This window comes from Equus przewalskii, chromosome X, assembly GCF_037783145.1.
Source record: "Equus przewalskii isolate Varuska chromosome X, EquPr2, whole genome shotgun sequence".
Lineage (NCBI taxonomy): Eukaryota > Metazoa > Chordata > Mammalia > Perissodactyla > Equidae > Equus > Equus przewalskii.
In genome coordinates this window covers 9,194,170-9,220,948 of record NC_091863.1, presented here as the reverse complement: position 1 = coordinate 9,220,948, position 26,779 = coordinate 9,194,170, and the positions used below count along the sequence as shown (strand labels likewise).

The window sequence follows — 26,779 nt, the reverse complement described above, 5'->3', positions numbered from 1 at the left end:
AGAAAGAAAATAGAAGCTTGGATAAGGATGAAAGGACTATACAAAGAATGAGCAATCATGACTTGAGAAAGAAGACAATTTCCAGAAATGAAAAAATATTATATCTGAAATTAAAAACTTGGTACGTAAAGAGCTTAAATACACCTGAAGAGAGGATGAGTAAATTAGCAGAGATGAAGACACTGTCTAGAAAGCAGCCCAAGAGACAAAAGAGAGAAAATATGAAAAAGTAGCTAAGGGACAGGAAGAACAGAGTGAGAAGGTGACAGGAAAAACTGGAGGTTTAGAAAGAGATAAAAGAACAAGAAAGAGGCAACATTCAAAGAACAATGACTGAGAATTTTCCAGGACTATTGGAAGACACCAATCCTCTGACCCAATGAGCCCAGCAAATGAATCCCCAAGCTGTAACAAAACCAGAGACGATGCGGAAACCTTAAAAGAGGCAAAGGATGAAGACAGGTCACCTAGAAAGGAGCAGCCATCAAACCGATGGCCAAACTCTCAAAGCCAACCACGGAACCAGAAGTTGGGGAAGCAGTATCTTCCACGTGACGAGAGGAAATAACTGTCAGCCTAGGAGTCTCTATCCAGCAAAGCCATCTTTCAAGAACAAGGGCAAAATAAAGATATTTTCCACTAAATTATACAACCTGAGAATTCACTTCCAACATACAATCAGTTAGGGAAAATTCTAAAGAGGGCAATGGAAGCAAAAGGGAAATGATAAGAGAAACACTGAGATCTAACTGGTGGGGGAGTGCGGGGATGTGGAGCAAAAATACTGGTCAATATGTGGACAAATCTAAAACTATCTTGATTGTATAATAATAATAATAACAATATCTAATTTTTAGAGAAGAAAAAACTACACTGGACAACAGCTTTAAAGCACAAAAGATGGTGGTCATGAATCCAAATACGTCAGTAATCATAACGGAAGAGGGGTCAAACTTCCCAGTTAAAGACAAAGACTGTTGGATTACATAAGACAGTAAGACGTCAATTCTGATCTCCGAAGTCCCTGGAAGCAAAAGGAAGCGTTACTATGACGAGGCTCATGTTCTTCCTATCCTTAGAAAAATCATCCTTCTGCCTGGAACCCAACCCACGTTGCTCTAGTCAATACCCTTTGTTTCTAAAGCTCTCCATTTACCACTGGTTTCCTAACTCTAGGATTTAATTGAGAAAAAAAGTTAATTTGAATGCTGACAAAAATTTTGCCCCATCATCACCTCAAAGCCTACACTACTATCCATAGGCCAATTTCATAAAAGATAAGCCATTTAAACTCCAACTAAGGAAAGCCAGTTTCTCAGAACACAGACAGGTTTTCCCAAGAAAAGATCCTTTGAATAGCTTGCATACAATGTGCATACACATTAAATTTTGTGTTTATTTGTAAGGACCAGGAAGATCTCAGCACAGCAGGGACCCAGTCCGCAGCCCCACGCTGGGAAACACCACCATTTGTGGCTGAAGTTCCTTGCCTCTGAAACTTAGGCATAACCTGTGTTCACGCTTCCGCCAGGTGATCTGGTACAGACAGCCCAGCGCAGGCGGTGGAGGCCTGTGAGGGCAAGAAGCTGAGCTATGTGGTTTTGGGGGAGCCAGGCATGGGACATGAATGGGGAGCCCCAGCCACTTCAGGTACCAAATGGTCATGTCAGAAGCAGGAAATAAAGGAAAATATCCATGCAAAAAGCCCCCTAGGTTGCCAGAACATTCCTATTCCTCAATAGGCTACAACTCTTATTTTCCAGGTATATACATGAGATTTAATATATATTCGTAACAAATGATGTTGAGACAAAGTATCACATAGAAATCTTAGGTAGAAAAGGCTAGAACAAAAATAATGTATACTGCGATTTCCATTTCTTAGACACATTTACTTTCTTTCCAAAAGGAAAACAATAAAAGTTAAATCTGAATTATTTAGTTTCACCAACTTCTCATACTAGTTTTATGTTAATATTGATTATCTCAACAGTGCTAGGTGTATTTTCTTCTAAGGTTTATTTTTCCTTTGCTGTCAACCCAATCAAGCTTCAGACTACCCAAGAGCGACCTCTTGTGGTGATATTAAGTTTTACCCAGAACGAGTCAAGCCTCAAAGCTTTTTCTAAGGCGAGCAGTTCCAATTTGTCAGATAGGTATCTGTTTTCTTTGGTGAAATATGACTCGTTGCATCAAGCAAAGAAACCACAGATAATGTCAACTGCACATATCATGCGTTACTTGCTGGGCTGTTCTGTCAGTTGGGAAACAGCTTACTGTAGAATATGAGGATGACAATGACATGTAGCAGAAACTCTGGGAAAGAGGAAAGGAGGTGGCAAAAAATCCGAAATGTATACCCCAAAAAAGCCTGACTTTCCTGGCAGAGGGAGCGGGGATTGCGGAGTGGGACTGCTTTGAAGGGCCTCGGAACAAAACAGCATCTCAACCCGGCCATTTACTCTGGTGAGTTGATTGTGCATTTTTTTAAAGCAGGGGTTGGCAAGTAGATGGGGTATACAATGAAAGTTGGGGCTTCAAATCAATAGGAAAAGATGGATTGCTCAAAAAATAGTCCTGGAACAACTAGATAGCTAGGAGGGAAAAAAAGAGTTGGATTCTTATTTTACTCTTTATTCTAAAATGAATTTCAGATGGAAGAAAAATTGGAACACTAAAATGAAAAAAGGCAATCCTTAAACTATATGAAATCATAGGAGAAGAAAAATGTTACAAGAAGGGTGAATCCTTCATAAACCCAGAGGCCATAATGTGAAAAAGAGATAAATATGACTACATAAGTATGTTTTAAAAGTCCCGCAGAGAATAAAAATACAAAAAGGGAAGAAACGAAAAACTTGGGGAAATATTTGCAACACACACACACACACACACAAGAAACAGAGGTGTGACCTCCTGCCCACAGCGCAGCATTCCTAACAATCCAGAGGAAAAGGCCTCGGGCCAATAGAACAATAGGCAAGAGGTCTCAACAGACCCTCACAGAAAATAAACACACAGAAGGGCCACTTGACCTTATCCACAGCAAGCGGCCTCCACAGGAAGAGATGGCGTATATCACTCATCTGATCTGTGAAGTGAGAAAAGCCTGGTAATCCGCTGTGTGAGCGAGCCTGTGTGGAAACTCACTGGCATCCATACTTGGGGATATCAACTGGTCCCTCTTCTGTGAAAGACCAAATTTTGGCATTGTCCATCAAAACCAAAATGGCCTGTGCCCTTTGACTCGGTGACTGCAGTTCTAGAACAAATCCTACTTCCACAGGTACACAAAATGGGAAAGCCAGTGTGTGCTGCAGGACTGTGTCAACAGTGCAAACAACAGTGCCTACAAGGGATGGACGGGGACCCCTTAAAGGCATCCTGACATGCAAACAATGGAGTGTGACCCAGCTGGAAGAAAGAAGAGAGCAGACCTCCTGCAGAGCTGTGCAATCACTGCTAAGACCCTGCAAGTTTTTAAAACACACAATGATGAAGTGTGTACAGCCTTTTATTTGTGTGAAATGGGGACATTCCCGTTTGAAGTTTGCTAAGTGCATGTATATTTTTGGACTATATATAAAAAATAGGGTTGGCATAGGAAAAGAAAAGGCCACATAAGTTTGTGGCATCTATTATTCTTTTGGCTTATTAACCAAAGTAATTTTTTCTGGTTAAAAAAAGAAATACGCCGGACACAAAAGCCACATATCGTATGATCCATCCACATGTAAAACACCCAGAGGGGCAAATCCATAGACAGCAAGTAGCTAAGTGGTGGTCAGGGGCCGGAGGAAGAGGGAACGGGGGGTGCCTGCTAGTGGGTAGCGGTTTCTTTCTGGACTGACGAAATGTTCTGGAATTAGACAGTGGTGATAGATGCACAAACCTGTGAATATACTAAAAACCACTGACCTGGGCACTTTGAATGAGTGAACTGTAGATATGTGAATTATATCTCAATAAAGCTGTTACTAAAAACAAGTTACATCTGACGCTCGCGTCCCCCTTGTTCACCTCTAACCTTCCAGCAGGCCAGTGGTTTGCCACATTTGAATGCAGATTCCACTGTGTGACTTAAGTTTCCAAGCAAACTGCAAGCATTTCCAGTAGAAATTACTCCGAAATGTTGCTCACATTCCCCTGACTTCTCAAGCAGACCACACTGAGTGTGCTCCGCCCTGGAGGCCTGGCTGAGGGCTAGGACACACGGCTGCTCCCCACCCTGTGCCCCACCATGTCGGCCGCCTGCCTGGGGTCTTTGCAAGTTAACTTTCTGCTTCTGTCTTTTATACGTCGTGTCTCCTTCCTATCAACGGCCACTACCTGCTGCTGTCAGAGGCCCATCTGCAGCTGTCCCCCGTTCTTCCTCCTCTTCCGTGCTGGGAACCAAAGCTGTCGCAACAGCAGTTTAGCACATGACAGAGCTCTTCTAAGAATCAGGATCTTCGTTTTCTGGGCTACTCCCAAACTTTTAAGCTCAATTCTAGGTCTTAGCTGGGCCACTGGTAGATGAGGGAGGCAAATGAGGGATGGACACTTGCATTTTAAAGCTATTCCAAAGCCTGCTGCTCACTGCTCACTCTCACCGCACACTTACTAGCGCACATTTACCAGCTTCCTTCCTTGCTTTCTCACTGGACTGGTGGACAGAGGTCTCCTTTATCTCTCCCTTCCTGATGGAGGCCCCTAGCTGAGCATTGCCACTCCATTCCATCCTTTTCCCTTCCCAGCTAGCAGCTGCACGGTTCTCCCAGGTCACTTTCAGCCATCACATCTCAGGCCACAGTGTAGCACTCTGCGTCACCTCAGCATTCTACCACCGGCACCCCCGACCCTGAGCTCCCTGGACTGACTGCTCCTCCACGCCCTGAGTCTCTGCAGAGCCCTCCAGATCGGCTGCTCAGCACCATTTTCTTACACCAGTCAGTGGGCCTGCACTCTGATGCTTCTAGTGACATGTCAGTCTCTGTCAACTTACTCATTTTATAGTCTAGCAATTTTCTACCCCGCCATGGTGTTGGCTGCCCGCCGCCCTGTTATCTACAGGCGCTGGCTCCAGGTGGGCTGGGCCCACTCAGTTCTCTAACTTGGATCATCAGGCACGAGGTCGTCTTCAGCGGGGAGTGCTTACTGAGCAGCCAGGCCAGTGAAATTCTCCCTCTGCAGTGGCTTTACAGCCTGGGACCAATTTTTTTCTTGAGGAAGATTAGCCTTGAGCTAACATCCACCACCAATCCTCCTCTCCTTGCTGAGGAAGATTGGCCCTGAGCTAACATCCCGTGCCCATCATCCTCTATTTTATATGTGGGACACCGCCTCAGCATGGCTTGATAAGTAGTGTGTATCTGCACCCAGGATCCAAACCGGCGAACCCTGGGCCGCCGAAGCGGAGCATGTGAATTTAACCACTACACCACGGGGTCAGCCCCCTGGGACCAATTTCAATGTGAATTTCCTTAGTGTAGGGATTCCTACACCACGGGGGCAGTGCATATCACACTGCACATCTGCCTGTGGCGCAGACTTTCAGTTTGATTTCTCATGGGTGGCTATTTTCTCCTCCATTCAAATGCCCAGGCAAAGACTAGCTTTCCTCCGGGCCGCAGGCGAGAGATCTAACTTTCATCTCCCTTCTCTCTTGAGGCTCCTATGTGGGTGTTAACACCCAAGTCCCACCTGCCTGGATCTGACACCTGGCCCCCAGGCCACCCAAGCACCCCTTTCAGCCCTTCTTTATTTCTTGGCCCTAGAAAGCTTCCTTTCTTTCTTGGTGCTCTGCAGACACAGATTTCTTTTTAAAAATTCTGTTCTATTTTGGCTACTATTTCCAAGTGTTTACAGTAAGAAGGGCTAGCTTAGTCAACTGCGTTGCTAATTAAAAGCCTAATTTTCCAATTAGGCTCATTACTTTTATAATCACAAAAAGATAACTTAAAAAAACCTCAAATAAAACACATTCTTTGCTGAAGACAAATGTGTGTGTGTGTGTGTGTGTGTTTTCTTTCACAAATGATGAAATATTAACAAGATGACAGCTCTCTGCTCTGGAGGTGAAGCTGGTAGGCTACGTACTTGGTCATTTGCAAAATAAAGTGTTAAGCAATTTAAAACACGCTTCCTTATCTAGTACATAGGAAGGGCGAAAAACCTAGTGGCAAATGCAGAAATCGGCGTCGCGTGGCCTGTGCAGTACCTTTTGGCTCCACCTGCGTCAGGTGAAACAATGATACAGTTCTTCCACTGGGCGATGTTCTCCCGGATCCACTGCAGGACTGCGGGCTCCGCGTACAAATTATCCACGGGAATGTCAAAGAATCCCTATGGGGAGAAGTGAGTGTCACACTGCAGGGTTTTTGAAAAGATACTCTCTTTCATTAAGTAAAATTTGAATTTTTTATTCAAAAGTCAGCTCTTCAACAGCCTCCGTTTTCTGAATTTAAACAGAATTAAACCAAAAGCCAGATACGTTCCAGGAGCACAGCTCAGTCTAATCTGTTATCTTTGGGGACACGTTCTACTGTCTTACGACCCTATGTTCTAAGGCACAGGAGAATGGCTCTGCAGGGCAGTGGTAAGAAGTCTGTTGTTTCTTAGGCACCTTCTTATAAGCCAAACACCTCACCTTCACTATAGCACAGAGTAGGACAGTATAACTTGGCCTGGTTTACAGACGAAGGAACTAGCTTATGAAGAGGTTAAAAAACATACATTACAACCCCTGCCATTCTAATTATTTTCCAGAAGGTGAGATGAAATTATAGGGTTTACCACCAAGAAGCCATTCTCACTCCTCCAAAACTGACCGGAAGTAAGGTGGTGGTGGAGACAGGCGATCTCAACATTAAATTCTATTGCCAAGTTCAGCAAAGACAGAAATCTGAGTCGCCTTCGCACACTCAAACACGAGTACCATGACCTCCTAAGAGAATTATTTAACTTAACAGAGACTTAGGATTTAACCACTCGCATTAAGCCCCTGATCACAACGAAGGGCGAGAAAGAAAATGCCGGAACCTGGATCTGAGAGGCATGCAGGTCCATGGTGATGATGTGATCTGCCCCAGCCACCGACAGCATGTTGGCCACAAGCTTCGCAGAAATCGGAGCACGACTCTAAAAGAGACAGACACGGGTCTTACAACAGGAAAAGGGAAGGGACGAGACGCATACATTTAGATGCCTCCCACTAAGACTTACAGGAGAAAGATAAACCACAGATGATTTATTACACATTAATAAAATTAACATCAATAATTTAAAATTATTAAACTAGTTAATACTTGTTTAATTATTCATAACAATGAAGAAAATTACACGTTATAACAACAAAAGATATTCATTCCATTTTATTCACCAAATATTTACTATTTACATATACTGTTGTGAGGCAAATACTTGACACTGGGCATAGAGAATAAATATCAAACCAGGAAACAATTAAACACATAGACATGTAACATCACAATTGGTGTAATTCAAATCGTGACAAGTGTGTAGAATAAGAGGTCCTGAGAGAAACGACAGCACGACGGGTATCAAGTTCAAAGAGGCCGGCTGTCAGAGGCCCCTCGGAGGAAACTGCTTTCAAGGCAAGGCTGGCAGAAGCAGGGAGACCAGTGTTCCAGAAAGAGTGGCATGTGTGACATCACTGAGGCTGACAGGTTACCTGCAGGGACTGAATAAAGTCCAGCACGGCTACAGGCAGTGGTCCAGGGGAGAGAGGAAGGGAATGCGGGAAGGGGAGGCGGGGCCACGTCCTGCGAGCCCTGAAGGCCAAGGCCAGCTCTTAAAGAAGAGTTTACATGCTGCGGCTGGAAGCTAATGCTGTCACAAATTAAACAAAAACCAGATCAAAGGAAGAACAGCTTAAGGTGACGGACGATTTAATATTTAGAGAAGGAGGCATCGTGACACTGATACTGTATTCCCTTTAAAGTTACCTAAGTTCTCCACAGCCTTAGCTTCCACATCAGAAATTATGGACAATAACTGTCCACATCAAAACAATCCAAGGGACTATACAGACATATGACTAGACCTAGGAAAAGAGTTCAACACTGTGCTGTAAACAACAGTATTCCCATACACCAGCCACAAAAAAGAAAATACAAGCTTAAAAGAAGATTTCATTCAAAATAGTAACAAATGGGGGCTGGCCCCGTGGCCGAGTGGTTAAGTTCGCGCGCTCGGCTGCAGCGAGCCCAGTGTTTCGTTGGTTCGAATCCTGGGTGCAGACATGGCACTGCTCATCAAACCACGCTGAGGCAGCGTCCCACATGCCACAACTAGAAGGACCCACAACGAAGAATATACAACTATGTACTGGGGGCTTTGGGGAGAAAAAGGAAAAAATAAAATCTTTGGAAAAAAATAGTAATAAACGATCCCTGTTAAATACACACACACACACACACACACACACAGAGTACACTCATGTAAAAACACACACAGGAAGGAATTACATCACAATATTAACAGATTATTTGTATTTTCTCTAATACACCATTCTTTTTTAAAAAAAGAAATCTATTACTTTATAATAATATACATACGCACATATTTAGACACACACACATTTCTTTCAACACACAAAGAATGAGAGTAAACACACCAAAATGTTAATGGTAGATGTTTCTAGAAAGTGAGATTAGGGGAAAATGTTTTTCTAATTTTTAAAAAAATTTTCAACCTTCTCAGCTAACTACATATTCTAACTCATGTATCCATCCTTTAACTCCCCAGTTCTGTTCCACGTTGCCTTTGGGGTAAAAAGCCCCCCGGCCAGTCTGGCTCCAGCTACCGAGAGCTGGTCCTCCTCCAGGCCCCAGCTCCACGGGTCCTCCCTCGGGTCTGTAGGCCCGCTCTCCCTTCTCTGGAGAACACTTCAAGCCTTACCCCAGCTACACCCACACACCTGCCTTGTCCCCACTCCACCCCCATCTCTGCTGAGTCAATGCATTTGATCCTCGAGATCTGGTTCAAATCTCCAAACTTTAAGGCACTCCAAGAACTCCAGAGAGAAACGATCTGTCCCCTCTAAAGGGGCACAGCATCGGCGAAGCGCTTGGCCCCACCATTTGGGACCACCTTATGTGCCTGCTGAAAGACTGACATTAGAAGATATTATATGTACGGATGTCATAGTGCACAGCTAGACTATGCGTCCCTCAAGGGCAAAAATCAGCTTTGGAGAGTTTCACATCAGCTACAGCACACAGCTCTGTACCCTGCATATGACAGTTCAATACATATTTAATAACAGAATCTCTATAACACCAGTTTCCAAGGCTTAGTCATTAGCCTCACTGATTGTGAGAATTATTTAGTCTACGATAGTTCCAGGATAATTAAAGGGAACAAAGTGATCACTGGGACTTCTTTGTAATAGAATCTGACTCGCAACACTAATCAATTTGGGGCTCTTCCTATAATTTTATAACCGGCAAAAAGATTCCTCCGTTCTTCTCTCCCAGCAGCATCGAGCATTTCCTACTTCTGAGATCCAAACCACAGGGCTAACTTCTAAATTCTTATTTTCTGATTTCCTTTCTCAGTTCTTGTTTACAAATTTGGTTATTGTGCCGGCTTCATGATGTGGATCAATACCCAATTCCATCTTTCAGGAAAAAGGATTTACCAGTTAACTGACTTTACAGCCAATTAAGAGAAAAATTAGTATGGCATTTCAACGAAGGTGGAGTCAAGATACGGTAACCCAAAATAAAACATTTGACTCCATGAATGAGAAACGGAGAAAGGTCCAACATTTCGTGCACCACTCCAATGATGACAAAGACTCTCCGATCATTCCAGATCTTATTCAATGCATCAGATGCCGCCCTGCTAAAAGCGTAAATATGATAAGCTTTAAACATTTACAAGATTGTAGAAATTTGTGTCAGGACAAGTGTCCTCCATTTTTCTGGCTAAGAAACAAAAAGTAACAATTTTATCACTAAAAAGAGAACATAACTTTGAAAACGATTTTGAAAAAAGCTACAAGTCCTCTATCCCCTCCAAAGTAATTATTTCCAGCCTTGCCCACGTCATACTGTTTTCACCAGGGAAGGAAACCAGCAATCACTGTGTGTCCATTATAGTAGGTGTCAGCAGACTGCAGCCCATGGGCCAAACCCAGCCTGTGGTCTGTTTTCGTACAACCTGTGAGCTAAGATGGTTTTTACATTTTTAAGTAGTTGAAAACAATCAAAAGAACAATATTTTGTGACATTTGAAAAGTATGTGAAATTCACATTTGAATGTCCATAAATAAGTTTTTATTAGAACACAGCCTTCATTTACATGCTATATATGGCTGCTCTCATGCCAAAATGGTGGAGTTGAGCTAGTGCAAGATGGACCCCGGTGGGCCAGAAAGCCTAAAAGATTTGATGCTTGGCTCTTTTTGGAAAGTCTACCCACTTGTGTATTCTATGCTAAGCACTTTATAAATGGTAGCAAATACTATCCTTAATTTACAGATGAGGAAACTAAAGAACGTGCAGAGTTTAGGCTATTTTTACAAAGGATAAACTGCGTAAATAATGGCACTGAAATTCAAACCTGAATCCACTTGATTCGACAGTTGTAACCCCGGAGCTCAGACCACTCTGCACCACGCCTTTTACAATGAATACTCTATCATCCTCATTTTTCCATGTTAGTATTTATACTGTGCTAATGTGTCTTAAATTATGAAACCATTCCTTCGCTATCAGAACTTATCCTCTGGTTTCCTGCACATACAAATAAAACCAAAAATTAAATTTTACAGATGTACAGGCCTTGCTCAAAAAGAAGCAGTGAGAGGCTGGCCTGGTGGTGTAGCGGTCAAGTTCACGTGGTCTGCTTTGGCAGCCCGGGGTTCATTAGTTCAGATCCTGGATGTGGACCTACACACTGCTCATCAAGCCATGTGGTGGCAGCATCCCACATACAAGAACTAGAGGGACTTACAACGAGGATATACATCTATGCTGGGGCTTTGGGGAGAATTTAAAAAAAAAAAAAGCAGTGAAATTAAAAATAATGACAGAAGCTTTAAATACAGTTAAAAGGCTGTAGCTTTTTCTGGGGTTCTTTGCAGATAACTCTAAGTAGATCAATGACATGGAATTTCACTGTGTCTTAGATGTCACAGGCAATACAGTCCCATGGGAAGGAAAAGGACAAGAGAAAGTTGGGAGGAGGGGAGTGCCCAGGGCTCCTCCTGTGGCCAAGGAGGAGAATCTTCTTTCCGAGCCCAGAGAGCAAGTGTGGCTATGACCTCTCATCCCATTCAAACACTACGTGGCCTTTAGCCTACCTGAGGGAAGCAAAAGGGGAAGGAAGCATCTTTGCCCATCACCCTGCCCCCTCATGGCTCACCCTGCCTGGTAAATGAAGGATGCTGATGGGCTCAGGCCATTTCTCTTAAGCGCTTACCAAACCCCTCATTACCCTCACTTCAACACAGTTTCCCCGATACAAAGCCAATCCATTTGCCCGAAGGAAAGAAATGGGTAGAAAAACTATTAGCAGCAATTTTAAAAATACAAAGGCATACCTCAAATGATAGACAAAATTAAGAATTTCCCTTTCGACCAGTTTGGTGAAAGAATGAAACTCTCTCCTTACAAGTCACACTCACTACAGAGACGTGTGAGAAACGAGAGGGCCCGGATAATCTACACGTCTTGGCCATCTCCGAGGTCAGGCCCAAAGCTACAGGCCTACACAAAGGGTGGCCATGTGTCACACTAGCCCGGGACATTTGGGATGGACACTTGTTTCTGGGCATAATTATTCAGAGTCCCCTTTCAAGCTCTCAGGTATTCTGGCTTAGATGATAACTGACTGCCTCACAGCTTGAACTGTCCTGAAAATACCCACTTATTAACACATCAGTGACTTCCTTCAAGGTCCCGTGGAGTGGGCTGAATGGTGGCCCCAAAGACACCAGGTCCCAATCCCGGGAACCTGTGTAACAGTCACCTTATTTGGAAAAAGGGTCTTGGCAGATGTGATTAAATCAAGGATTGTGAGAGCGGGAGACTATCCTGGAGGGCCCTAGATGCTATCGCATGTATTCTTAAACAGGGAGGTTTGACAGAGACAAGAGAAGGCCACGTGAAGGTGGAAGCAGAGGTTGGAGTAACCCAGCCTCAAGCCAAGGAATGCGGCAGCTACCAGAAGTTGGAAGAGACCAGGAAGGACCCTCCCCCAGAGCCTTGGGAAGGGGCGTGGCTCTGCCGCACCTGGCTTTGTGCCTTGTGGCCTCCAGAACTGTGAGAGAAGGCATTTCTGTTGTTTTAGGTCACTCAGTTTACAGTCATTTCTTACAGCAGCCCTAGGAAACTAATATAGCCTTCTCTGATTCCTTCTTTTCTATCAGTTTCTCTAACAACAAGCCTCACAATTTCTGAACTCAGGATTCCCTCGGTCGCCATTCATGCCGTTTCTCAATTGTTATCACATCCTTGCTTGTGGCGTTGATGGGGAGCGTCTTCTCTCTTCCATCGGCAGTTAAGTTCGGAAAGTCATGGAATTGTCTGATTGGGTTAAAAACGAAAAGCAGCTCCCATGTCGTTTTTAAGAAACACACTTACAGCAAAGTGATTAAGAAAGAGCAAAAGGAAGGAAAGAAACATGCCTGAAATGGCCCCAAATGGAAAACTCATCTACATGCCCCACAATAGGAAAACGGATAAAGAGCTGGTCGGAAGGCAATGCAGTTCCACAGGACAGTTAAACCCATCCGAGTGTGAGAATTCTGAGGGCTCTTTTTGTCAGCACAGCAGTAGGAGGCACTGCTGGCAAGCAGAGGCCAGAGGCCAGAGGCCAGAGGCCAGGACGGCCGGCCCCTCCCCTGTAAGGCAGGAGTCGGCCCTTCCCAGATAGTGCTAGTTTCTCTTTACAACAAAGACTTCATTATGAATAAACATAAGAAACAAAGTTTGAAAATACAATCTTACAGAAGTAACTGCAAATCAGATATTTGCAAGCAAAAAATGCAGGCGGCTCAATATTTGTATCAAAGGAGTTAGGATTACAACTCACCACAGGGTGGGAAAGGGCCATGTAATGATAAAAGAAATCATTTACTGAAGATAAAAATGTATCAAGTATCTTAGCACCAAATGCAAAAGCTACTAGAAACAAAGGAGAACCTGATTCCGAATTAGAGAATATAGAATTTACTAAACCTCCTGTCAAGCGGAAGAGAAACAGTGGCAGAATATTAGCCCTTTATGGCATGGACAAAGATGAAGATGCTCAACAATCCCATGGGAACACACAGATAGGAGGGATAACTAAGACAAAAGACCATTTCGATGGGACAAAATGAATAAACTGAAATTTAGCACCTAAAAATGCACATAAAACTTTCAAATCAAGTTTAGAATGAAAGAAGCTCCATAAATAACAAGTGAGAGGGCCAATGCTTCACAGCAGCACGTGTGACCTGAGGTTTCAGCGGCTCATAAGCTAAAGCTGAGTCACAAAGTGACAGCCACACACACACATCGACCAATCAATGCTCTACTCCAGGGCTCAGCAAACTGTGGCCCGCGGGTCAAGTCCAACCAGCCACTTGTTTCTGCACTGCTTGTGATCCAATAATGGTTTTCACGTGACTAACTAGTTGAAAAAAAATCAAAAGAGCATTTCCTGGCAGGCAACAATGATATGAGATTCACATTTCAGTGTCCACAAATAAGTTTTATCATACTGCCATTCATTTATGTATTGTCTGTCTGTCTTTGAGGGACAACCAGAGCTCAGTAATTACCACAGAGGCCATACAGCCTTTATGGAAAAAGGTTGCTGACACCTTCTAACATATATGGTAAATCACATCTCCAGTGTGGAATGGAGTTCTGGAGATCAAATTTTTAGTGAAACATTAACTAAGCTGTGTTCAGCAAGAGGTCTGGAAACCACACCTGAAGAGTTTGGCATTAAAATTTAGGGGAACCTTGGTATATGAATTCAAATTTATAAAGAAATTTTCTCATATATGAGGGGATTGTGTGTGCTGTTTGGAAATTTACGCTGTTTCAGAAAATGAACTATGGAGGTAAACGGAGGTGTATTGGGGGAAACCTGTCTCCTAATGAGTTACCACATCACAGAACAGCAGTGTGCCTTGTAAACTGGGAAGGATGCACGCAGAACCCGACTGAACATCTCTTCCTAAGATACAGAGCAGAAAACGGCTCAAGAGTTGATCCCCGCAGGGGGCTGAACGGGATCCCCAAAAACTCATCCACCCAGAACCTTAGAATAGGACCTCATTTGGAAAGAGGGTCTTTGCAAATATAACTAAGGTAAAGGTCAAGATGAGGTCATTCTGGGTTAGGATGGGCCCTAAAGCCAATGACTGTCCTTTTATAAAAGAGGAAAGGATACCAGAGACACAGGGAAGAAGGCCCTGTGAAGACACAGGTAGAGATAGGAGTGATGCCACCAGAAGCCAAGGCATGCCAGGAGGCACCAGAAACCGGAAGGGGCAAAGAAGCCTTCCCCGCTAGAGTCTTCAGAGGGAGTCCAGTCCTGCTGACAGCCTGCTTTCTGACGTCTGGCCCCCAGAACTCTGAGAGAATACATTTCTGTTGTTCTGAGCCACCCAGTCTGTAGTACTCCATTACAGCAGCCCTGGGAAACTCACACAACCCCCTTTATCGTTCCCCTCAAACTCCGACTTCTCTGATTTTCCTTGAAGGCAGAGACCATATCCTCTTCAATTTCTTCTAGAAACTCAGACCTCCGATAGTGCTAGTGTTGCTAAAAGAATAAACAACATTAACTTCATTCTTCTTGAAAGGCTAAAAAGAGGCAACGGTATAGTTTTAAAATTAAACTTCACCGTACAATATCCCAACCAGGATACCGACATGGATACAATCCACTGATCTGATTCTGATTCCGATTGCCCCAGTTTTCTGCACTCACTGGGCGTGTGTGTCTATTTCGTTCTATCCACTACCGAAGATACACAACAATTTCATCACAAGGTCTATAATGGTATTTTAATACCCGCAAAAATATGCTTTATCTGTTTCTGTATCTATAAACGTTAACATGAGGGCTGGTTCAAAGAGCAACCTTTGAAAAAGCCAAGATGAGAAGGCATATTTACTCGACCATTAAAACAGAAAGCAAACATTTTGCAGATTCTGAGATAACATGTGAGGAATAAAACACAGACGTTGACCCAGAGCAGGCTCCTCCAAGAGGACACAACCCCCATACCTTGTCCTTTTTATCTTGTCGGGCGTATGGAAAACACGGGATCACCGCGGTCACCCTGGACGAGGAGGCGATCTTGCAGGCGTTGATCATGATGAGGAGCTCCATCAGGTTGTCGTTGATTTCGCCACAGCCACTCTGGATGATGTAGACATCTTCCCCTCTCACGCTTTCACCAATCTCCACGCTAGGAAAAGGACAACGCCATCTGTTAATATTAAAGTATACTTCCGTCTTGGGAGTCCCCAAGACCCCCCCAGGGTGTGATGAGTCGCCAGGACCCAGCATACAGTTGTACTCACAACTATGATTCATCACAGTGGAAGGACACAGGGCAAAATCAGCAAAGGGAAGACGCACAGGATGAAGTCCCGGGGAAACCAGGCGCAAGCCTCCAGGGTCCTCCCCTGGTGGAGTCACACGGGTTGACCTCACTGCCCCCAACAACATGCTGTGACAACACGTGCAAAGGGGATCTTATACGCTCTTTAGAAATTCGTCTTGATTCTGTTAACTCTTTTCTGCTAAATATTATGATTAGTTTGTTTTTTACTGTTATTCAAGTTACAGATACACACTGCTTAAAAAATTCAAATCATCCTGTAAGGCTCATAACAAATAAATAGCCCAGAGGCAACCAATTTCAACTCTTGATGTGGTTTTAGATATCTATCTTCAAGTCTCGAGCTAATAGGGTTGTATTGTTTCATCTTGCTTTTTCATTTCAGGCATCATGGGTTGACTTCTCACTATGAAGATGAGGACTCAACCCTCTTTCCTCCCCGTCCCATCCCCTGCATGCTGTGCAGCCTTCCTGTCTCATCGCTCCATCATCCCAACACAGACCAATATCCTAACCAAATATGAGGTCTGCATTTTCACCGTGGACATGCTCTTCAGAGGTGAGCCACAGAGTACACTGGAAGCAATACTGCCCTTTTATGCACATTGTTTTTGGTTTGTTTTACCCTGGAGGAAATTATCCTACCTTTTCATCCAAGTTTTCTAAGTACTGAATATAAATTCCATGTTCAACACTTGGCTAACGATCCAAATCCCGTGATGTCAGAGGCCTCCAGTGCGATCTCCGTTCCATTGTCCTACCCAGGTTTCTCCCAGAGCTGGCTGGCCTGGGTTCTCTTTCTCCCTGTGCACAGCTGCCCCCTGGGGAGTCCCCACACCCCTCTCTCACACTCGATTTCCCACTTTCTGTATCCTCTTTCTTGATGTACTTCCTTGTTTTTCTGGTTGGCATCCTCCAGTAGCTTCTTGAGAAAGTGTGGATGGGAGCTTTGAAAGTCTTTGAAAATTGCCTATTGGAAAATTTCTGTATTTCAGGCATAGAATTCTGAGCATTCAACATGAGAGCGAGCCACCCCTCACTGGCATGTGCCTTCCATGGGAAGAAAAGCAAAATCGTGCCCTGTGCTCAGGCAGGCCCTTCACAGAACACTTCCTAAGAACCAAAGAGACCGTCAGCTCTGCTACAACGCTTGTTTTCAAAAGGGAAATTTGTTCCAACAACTGATATCCTAGGAACAATTTGAGCATAACATGAATTTTGCGTTGGCCTACGCACGACCTCACATCCTAAGATGGGAATGCAGAAGACTGCACTGCATCCAGCTGAATGGAGCCACTTAGAAAAACTACACACACACACGCTTCAACAAGCAAGCTGCAGGTGTTTTTCAATGCCAAGTGCCACATTTATTGTCGCATTTATGTATTTTTCAAACACGTAATATATGGAACAGTGTTTTACCATTTTTTGTATGTTCCCATCTTTTTTTAATATGACACTGAGGAAGTTTTGACTGTTGCATCTCAACCCCATTTTTCCCAAAAACCTTATGGTTTTTATTGTATGATTTTGCATAGCATGGTGATTTTTAGGAACACATATGTCACATTACAGCAGAACTGACTGTAAATTGAAGGCTCACCCAGAAAAGAAATTTAATGAATCTTATTTTTAAATTATAAGTGAGAGAGGGTAGGCCTGGTGGCTTAGTGGTTAAGTTCGCACACTCCGCCTCGGTGGCCCAGGGTTTGCAGGTTCAGATCCCAGGCACAGACAGAGCACTGTTCATCGGCCATGCTGTGGCAGCATCCCACATAAAATGGAGGAAGACTGGCACAGATGTTGGCTCAGCGACAATCTTCCTTAAGCAAAAAACAAGACGAGGATTGGCAACAGACGTTAGCTCAGGGCCAATCTTCCTCACAAAAAAATAAATTAAAAAAATACAATAAGTAAGGCATGTAAATACTCTTATCTCTCCTCCTATCAGAAGCCAATTATACCCAATGATATTATTTTATTAAAAGAGTCAATTATTCCCAAACAAAATTTAAAAATAAGTTGACATTTGGGATACCAGGTAGTAGTCTATCTGAATCAACAGAAGCTTCTACCCAACTTCAAATAGCATAATCAGAAGAGAAAAATGAAGTTTCTCAAGTTGACATGATCTGAAAATGAGTTTTGGTAGCAGTGGGTCATTCTTGCAAGTTCTCTGCTATGGGTGGGAATAGTACAATGCCAACCTCAGGACGACAGGGACAGACACAATTCTATGTTCGCCCTCCTATTTTGAGTCCTAAGGAGCTAAATGTAATTCCTTTGTGAATATTGTTATCAACTGTGAGATGACGTCAATTTGGAAATCACTTTCTTACATAGCTCAGGGGTCGACAATCTACAGTCCACGAGCTCAGAATGGCGTGGTGGGCAGAATAAGGGCCCCTCAAAGATGTCTATGTCCTAATTCCTGGAACCTTGGACTATGTTAGTTTACATGGCAAAGGGGAAACATGTTGGCAGATGGAATTAAAATTACTAATCAGCTGATCTTAAAATATGGAGATTATCCTGGATTATTCGAGCAGGCCCAATGTAATCACAAGGGTCCTTAAAAATGGAAGAGGGAGACAGAAGAGGTCAGAATCAGAAAAAGATATGAGGACTGAAGCAGGGTCAGAAAGGTGCTATACTGCTGGCTTTGAAGACGGAAGGGGCCAAGAGCCAAGGAATGCAGGCAGCCTCTAAAACCTGGGAAACACCAGGGAAGCGATTCCCCCAGAGCCTCCAGAAAGGAACACAGTGACCCATGATGGACTCCTAACCTACACAACTGTAAGAATCAGCAGCAACAGAGACAACATGGGCTCGCAAGGCCTAAAATATTTACTATCTTGCCCATTACAGAACACGTTTGCCAACTCCTGGTGTTATGACTGTTTATCCCAAAAGATCAGCCTCACTGGCCTATTATTCCTAAGGAACCTCAATCCCCATATGACTAGCAGTCCAGAGGAAGACGGAAAATACCATCACCATGGCAACATTTTTTCCAAAGCTATTCCTGCTTCTACTCATAAAGATGATCACGACTGATCTTTATTCTAGGTCTTTTAAAAACTATGGCCAGAAGGTAGCATCCATTCGCCGTTCAGACACAGGATCTTTACTGATTCTGAAATAGGAAAGCAGATGAGTTTATCTGACTCAACAATGAATGGGTGTGATAATTAAAAGATGGCCACAGACACTTTAACACTTTTCCCATGAAGAAGTGAGGTCTATGTCCCCTCCCCTTGGATTTGGGAGGACTCTGTGCTTGACAATAGAATGTCACAGAAGTGATGATGCACCAACTTCAGGGTCCAGGCCTTAACAGACTGGTAGCTTCCACTTCCTGTCTTCCATGCCATAAGGAAGCCCAAGCAGCCCTGTGGAGAGGTACTGAGGTTGTTAATCAAGCTCCCAGGCAAAAGCTAGTACCAACTTACTAGCCATATGAGTGAGCCATCTTAGGAGTGACTCCTCTAGCCCCACTTAACTGTCCTAAATGCCACCACTTGGGGCAGAAACAAGCCTTCCCTGCTGAGCCCTGCCCCAATTGCGGGTCTGTAAGTCAAATAACCAATTGCTGTTTTAAGCAGTTAAGTTCTGGGATGATTTGTTACACAACATTGATAACCAGAACTTCGGGTCTTTCAATACAGCTAAGGACTCTGGGGGCAGGTCAACCGACCAGGATAAAATGCTACAACAGGCTAATCTTAGACACCACCATCAGTGCTGTCCTAGGAGACATCGTGGGATTTCAGCAGCCTATAGTAAAGCTGGGCAGACACCTCCCTGCATATCTGAAATGATTTAGAGATGAGAAGGGAAAACCAGGAGGCTCTGTGTCTGATTAGGTAGTGTTTTAAAAATGGGGAATGGAAGGAGTGATGACCAGGGGACAGCACACCAGACTTCTGGTCCTGGCTCAGCAACAGATTCAGGAAGGGGCCCCTGACATGAGTTCAATCAATTTTCTCTTCCTTTTGTTTCTCATCTCTAAGACCACACATTAAAAACCGGATCACTAGCAGCGTACTAGTATGGAGAGGACTGTTTGTAAAACTCAACTCCGGACCTAGATGGCTCATGGGAAAGAGAAAAGTCAGGAAGTTAACCTTTTACACTCGAGATATCAAAAACATAAAATGTAACTACAGGAGCAATTCCCAGACTTCATCTTGAGTGGTTTTCGAGACCTCATGATTTCTAATTATCAGTTGATGGTTATAAAACGTTCAAAATCAAATAAAATGGGGTCTGCTTTACATTTCAAACAAGCATATAAACAATCATACTTCAATGTCTGAGTTTCACCCAACAGTATAATCATTTTGAGCAGAAATCCAACAGCGACTCCGCAATGGACTTCTGGTCTAGATTAACCATGCTCTTTAACAGCAAAGGATTGGGCTGTGCTAAGATAACATGGAAGGGCAACATATTTGCTTTCAAAACCCACTTCATCCAGAAATTGGTCCTTTACTTACATGACATCACCTCCTGAACAAAAACTATTATCCTAGTCTTCTTTTTTAAAGATTGGCACCTGAGCTAACATCTGTTGCCAATCTTTTTTTCTTCTCCCCAAACCGCCTGCCCCCCCCCCCGCCGCCCCCCCCCCCCCCCACCCACATAGTTGTATATTCTAGTTGCCAGCGCCTCTGGTTGTGCTTATCCCATTCCTCTTTAAGCTACTGAAACTTGAACAGGACTGGCAAAATATCACAGCATTCACATCTAGCTATACTCTCCTTCTCCAAAGCCCTTGCCCATTCTCCTAGACTTCTGTATTAAACTGAAAAGCAGAATTCTTTGGCTGAAGGACTCCCGGCATTTATACCATCTAGCACTCATCCACAAACGTTTCCTCACTTTGGTTATTATCAGGGCCGTGTAATGGTGATTGCCCACCTGGAAGAAGGGATCCACATATCCTAAAAAGCTGACTCAACAACAAATTCCATCTTTTCCATATGTATTATTATTATTCCTTGGTTATCTAAGAAATTTTTGCCTAACTCAAGGTCACCAAGAGTTTCTCCCATGTTTCCTTCCAGAAATTTTCAGTTCTATGTTTTACTTCAGGTCTACGATCCATTTCAAGTTAATTCTTGAAATGGTGGGAGTATGGATGGAGGTTCATTTTCTTGGCAGCTCGCACCAATTGTTCCAGCACCACTTGTTGAAAACGTCGGTTGAATTGGACCTTTGCCAAAGATATAAAATGATCAGTAACCGTGTACAGTGCCAAACATTTAAGGGAGGGGGAAAAATGAGACCAACGTGAAATTAGTCAAAGAGCTTTGCGGACTCAGGCAGGTGGAAAAAGGAGCCCCCGACCCAGCTTGACGGGGCCACCCGCTTGACCTCACTGGCAGAGGCAACCACTTCGGGTGGACCTGAGACATGGGTGGCAGTTACACTCAAGCCACAGCCTTGCTGCTGGACACAGCAGAATCCCAGAACTACGAAGAAGCTACAACTCCATCATGCTGGAGGCAGAAAAACTGGAGGCAGCACAAGGGAACCCAGCACGTGCGCCCTGGAGTTTTCAAGCTCTTTAAACCCTCTGCCCAACCATGCGCTCTGGTTAACCCAGCGGTCTTCAGCCTGGCTGCTCAAGAACGTCACCCGGGAGCTTCTACCACGCTGATGCCCAGCCCGCTGGATCCGAACGTCTGCGGCGGGGCGGGGAGCGGCGTTTTAAATGGCCCCAGGTGAATCTAGTGCGCAGCCCCGGCCGGGGCCGTGGGCGGAACCTTCCCTCGCACGCTCCGGGTCCGGGAGCAGCCGGCAGCGACGCGGAAACGTCCCTGCCCTCATGCCCGGCACCGATGCGGCTCCCTCCCGCGGCGCCCACCTCTCCCCGACGCCCCGTGACCGCGCCGAGGTCGCCCTTCCGGGCCGGGGCCGCCCTCCTGGGCTTCTCCCGGGCGCCGCGGCGGTGGCGCGGAGGCCGCGCCGTGGCCGTCCCGCCCCGGAAGGGGGAGCGGGCGCCGCGGAGGGGGTCCCGGGGGGGCGCGCGGCGACCCCGGCCCCGCCGCCGCGCGCCCTGCGCCCTTCCCGGCCCGGCCGGCCGGCCGGCGGCGCGACGCCCACCTGGTCTCCTGGTTGCTGAACTTCTTGGTGACCACCTTGCCCAGCTCCAGGCCCAGCCGGTCGGCCACGCGCTGGGACAGGTCCTGGTGCGAGCTGCCGCTGAACAGCACGATGTTGGGCATGGCTGGGCGCGAGGCGGCGGCGGCACGAGCAGCGGCGGCGGGAGCGGGAAAGCGCGGCGGCCGGACTGAGGGAGGAGCGGAGCCGGAGGAGCTGCAGGGGGCGGAGCCTGGGAGGCGGGGTTGGGGGCGGGGCCGTGGAGGCGGGCTGTAGGGGGCGGAGCTCGGGGGCGGAGCTGTGGCGTGGAGGAGCGGGAAAGCGTCCCGGCGGGACCCAGAGGAGGAGCTAGTGGAGGAGGGAGGAGCTAGTGGGGGAGGGAGGAGCAGGAGGCGCGGGGGTGGGGGGAGGAGAAGAGGCATTGGAGAGGCTGGGGATGGGGGAGGAGAAGCTGGAGGAGCGAGAGAGGGAGGGGGCGCAGGAGTGGAGGAGAGCTGGAGGGCCTGTCCACACACCGACCGCGGTCCGATGAAAGGCCCTGGGTGGTCCTGAAGTACAGAGTTGCCCTTGCTCCGAGGGCCATTTGTAGGTCCCAATCTTGACTTTTCTATCCTGCCTGGCGGGGGAGGGCCAATGAACCAAGTTAACTGGACACCGAGGGAGGGGGAAGGAAGGGGCGATGGAGGTGCCTCGCAAACAGGAGCGACCCTCACCCGCAACCCTGAATACCCCTAAACCCATTGCAGATGACTAGTGTCCAACTACAAAGGTCTGCAAACTGTGGCCCGTGGGCCAGATCCATAGCGCAGCTGTTTGTACCAGAGAGCTAAGCATTGTTTTTATAAGTGAACGTTTGCAATCTACGCGATAATAGCTACACTACCTTTGAACCCCAATTAAGGGAAATATCCCCCTCCAAAAGAACTTTCCTCTCATTAATAGGTGTGTCCTGCAAACTTGTACTTGATTGTTATTATATTTTGGATCTCGTCAATAAATACATAGGGAAAATTTGTTTTCTCTCATTATGTAAGTACCTACATAATATCCTCTCCATTTTGCCTCTTGGCACACAAAGCCTCAATTATTTACCATCCAGTCCTTAGTCAAAATTTGCTGATGACTTAACTACAGGATTGCCCAGTGTCCTTGAAAAAGCTACAATGCCAGTGACTATCTGAGCCCTGACCACAAGTAGGGGGGCAGAGTAAGTTGGATCAAACCAAGGCCCCTCCAGATTCCTCATTTTTAGATAGATGTGGTGGTGGTGGTCCTGGGCCAGCTTCACAACCTCCTGTCTGTCGCTTTCTCAAAGGCCTGACCCCAGGAACACAAACTGCCCCAGGCGGCCCCCAGCCCAGCCCTCCACACCCATGGAGTCGGAGCCCTCCCTCCCTGCAGACACAAGCAAAAAGGTTTTCTCAAGAAGCAAACGCAGCCCCAGGGCCAACCTCTGAGCACAAAGCAAATGTAGAGGAAGACACTGTGTTACATGGGGGCCCGGTGGTGGCGATGTTGGTCACCACGGTTTACCGCTCCTCACTGGAGACGGATTCCAGGGGCTGGATAAATGGTTGGGTTTGACCTAACACTGCCAAGAATTGGCTCTCCGTCAACAGAGAAGGCCACTTGCAGGTGGGTTGTAAGCCTGCTCTCACCTGACTTCATATTATTCGGATTTGAGAGATTACTGGGAGTATTCATACCACTGGACTTTTGCATCTGTGTTTGTGTATTTTGCAAATTAGACTACCTAGCACACAGTGTTTCTTTTAAACTCCAGTATCTGCCTACTTACCAAAAAGTTGTCCAAAACACCAATTCTCGCAGCGTTTCTGCCCCTTTTTTCATTCTGCCAGGAGATGTGTGTGTGCTCTATTATTAAAAATCAAAACAAAACCCTACTTGCAATGATTTATTCTCTATGTATTTTAATTACCATAGCAATGAGATTTATACTCATACTCAAACATATGTCTAAAATTGTTGTTGAGTCTGCTAATGTAATTATTTTTAAACTCTCCTAATAAAATTTACTACCAACAATATTACTGTAATTTTTATGTCCTTAAAATTTTTTCTCACACACAACATATATACGTGATCTTCTCAGGGGGAAAGTGACTTCTTGCTGGCATGGTGGGGCCGCAGTTCTTTGAAAACAAAACTAACGGACTCTTCTGTAAAAGAGCAGAAGTTAAAGCCCCTGCTGGACCTCCAAGTAGCTAATTAATTGTCGGGGATTTGGAAGCTAGAATTGAATTGTCACAAACCGTGAATTCGATACTACAGGGAGAAGCAATATTTGGGCAACTAATAAAATGGTTGTTGACTCAACACTTTGGTGAGTTACTATGCTGAAATGCTGAGAGTAACAAGGGGAAATGTACCATTGGGAGGGATGAGAGGCCTCTAAAATCATCATGAGTAGCAGACTGCCCAGACAGCTGTCACTGGTAAATCTATCAGCTTAAAAAAACAGCTATAGGTGATTTTCTTTAAGTCTGAATACCTTCTCTCCCAAGCCCCTTTATCCTTTTTTTTTGAGGAAGATCAGCCCTGAGCTAACTGCTGCCAATCCTCCTCTTTGTGCTGAGGAAGACTGGCCCTGAGCTAACATCCATCTTCCTCTACTTTATATGTGGGATGCCTACCACAGCATGGCTTGCCAAGCGGTGCCATGTCCGCATCTGGGATCCCAACCGGCGAACCCGGGGCTATGACGCAGAACGTGCACACTTAACCGCTGCACCACTGGGCCGGCCCCCCAAGCCCCTTTATCCTGAACCCATAGGACCCAGCTTGTGGGGAAACCTTGGCCTAGAACAGGGTTTCTCAACCTTGGCACTACTGACATTTGGGCTGGGTAATTCTTTGTTGTGGGGCTGTCCTGTTCATGTGGGGGCCTGTCCTGTCCTCTTGTGGGGCTCTCCTGTCCAGGATGCTTAGCAGCATTCCTGGCCTCTACCTGCTAGATGCCAGTAGCACCTCCCCACCAGTTGTGACAACCAAAACTGTCTCCAGACATTGCCAAATGTCCCCTGAGGAGTAAAATCACCCCAAGTTGAGAGCTACTTGTCTGAATGAAGCCCTGTCCCTTTCCTCCTTCCTGTGGGCCTTTCCTCGGGGCTGCTCAGGCTTCTTCACAACATGGCTTCAGGGTTCCAAGAAGATAAGCCTCAATGAGCAAGTGTTTATCAAGCCTCTGCTCTTATCACGTTTGCTAATGTGCGTTTGGCCAAAGCAAGTCACATGGCCAAGAACAGCCTTCTTGTGGTATGGGCACTATAAGGATGTGAACACTAAGTCCTCCAGTCCCCCGACAGTCTACCGCAATGCGCTTACTGCTGCACACAATGTGGAGTTGAGGGTGCCTCCAGGAAAGTGGAATACACCTTCATAGACTCAAGACTCAGAGGGTGAAAAGTACATCCACTATGTGTAGATGTGATCTCTGAGCTTGGACATATTGTAAAATATTCATGATTTTAAGAAAAATGTCAGTGGGGACAATAAAAATGATGAGATGGTTCTATCTTCATTGACTCGTGGATAGGCCTGAGATGAGAAAACACTGATTTGAGTTTGTAAACAGTTTCACATCCTGTATTCCCCACATCATTAAGCCGAGTTCTTTGTGTATTGTAAGAGCTCTAACTATTTGCTGAATGAATTCATTCCCAACTATTCTTGGTCTGAGAAATAGAAGAGATCGCCCGAAGTCACATGGCTAGTAAAAGGCAGCAAGGAAACTAGAATTCAGGCCTTCTAGTTCAGTCCTTTTCTCTCTGGAACAGTGCTGTCCAAAAGCAATACAGTGTAAGCCACATATGTAATTTACACTTTTTAGTAGTCATATTTAAAAAGAGTAAAAAGAAACCAGTGAAATTATTTCAATAGTACACTTTATTTAAACCAATATATCCCAAAATATTATCACTCCTACATGTGATCAATATAAAAATAACTATTAATGAGATATTTCGCATTCTTTTTTTTCAAACCAAGTCTTAGAAATCTGACGTATATTTCACACCTACAGCACATCTCAATTTGGGCTCGCCATATTTCCAGTGCTCAACAGCTGTACATGGCTAGTCCTTGCCTTATTAGAGCAAGAAGCTCTAGAACACTGATTCTAAGAGCAATGCCAAGACACCCTGAGGCATCCATTTTATTGTGCGTTTTTATTAGGAGTATGGCAAATAATTTACAACTAATTATAAAATGCTAAAGTTTATAAATAATTTACTTTAAAACATAAATTAAAATGAATGCAAGTTTATTCCTCTATTAGTGACATTTTCATTCATAATCAAGTATTTTTTTCTGATTTTTATTTCTATGTCTTTTCCTTTTACTTTCTAGTATTTAGAGAAAAAAAGTTTTTAAATCGAGAGGAGAGTATAATGAACACCCATAAACCTACCACCTAGATTTAGCAGCTGTCAAAATTTTGCCAGATTTGCTTCATTTATGTCTTCTGAAGTATTTTAAATTACAGTCACCATATATTCATCTCTAAATTCTTTAGTCCGCATCTATAAAAAGATATCACACCATATACAAAAATTAACTCAAAATGGGTCAAAGACCTAAATGCAAGAGCTAAAACTATACAATTCTCAGAAGAAAACATGGGTACAAGTCTTCACGACCTCGGATTAGGCAATGATTTCTTTAATATAACATCAAAAGCACAAGCAACAGCAACAACAAAAATAGATAAATTGGACATCAAAATTAAAAACTTTTGTGCTTCCAAGGATACCATCAAGAAAGTGAAAAGAGGGGCCGCCCCCATGGCTGAGTAGTTAAGTTCGTGTGCTCTGCTTCGGCGGCCCAGGGTTTCGCCAGTTCGAATCCTGGGCACAGACATGGCACCGCTCATCAGGCCTTGCTGAGGCGGCGTCCGACGTGCCACAACTAGAAGCACCCACAACTGAAAATACACAACTATGTACCAGGGGGCTTTGGGCAGAAAAAGGAAAAATAAAATCTTTAAAAACAAAAGAAAGAAAGTGAAAAGACAACTCAAAGCAAGGGAGAAAATGTTTGCAACTCATATATCCGACTAGGGACTTGCATCTA

At 44.9% G+C, this 26,779-nt stretch overlaps 1 protein-coding gene across 1 annotated transcript in view; it reads right to left on the bottom strand.

Annotated features, from left to right (window-relative positions):
- The window catches only part of PRPS2 (phosphoribosyl pyrophosphate synthetase 2), a 30,767-nt gene extending 8,811 nt beyond the window's left edge, over positions 1 to 21,956 (bottom strand). Inside the window, exons 1-4 of the mRNA XM_070606235.1 lie at positions 21,692 to 21,956; positions 15,241 to 15,424; positions 7,021 to 7,119; positions 6,200 to 6,324 (exon numbers count right to left, since the gene is read on the bottom strand). Of these exons, the coding sequence (XP_070462336.1) occupies positions 6,200 to 6,324; positions 7,021 to 7,119; positions 15,241 to 15,424; positions 21,692 to 21,813 (530 nt within the window). The 5' untranslated portion in view covers positions 21,814 to 21,956. The remainder of the gene's footprint in view (positions 1 to 6,199; positions 6,325 to 7,020; positions 7,120 to 15,240; positions 15,425 to 21,691) is intronic.
- Between the last annotated feature and the right edge of the window lie 4,823 nt (positions 21,957 to 26,779).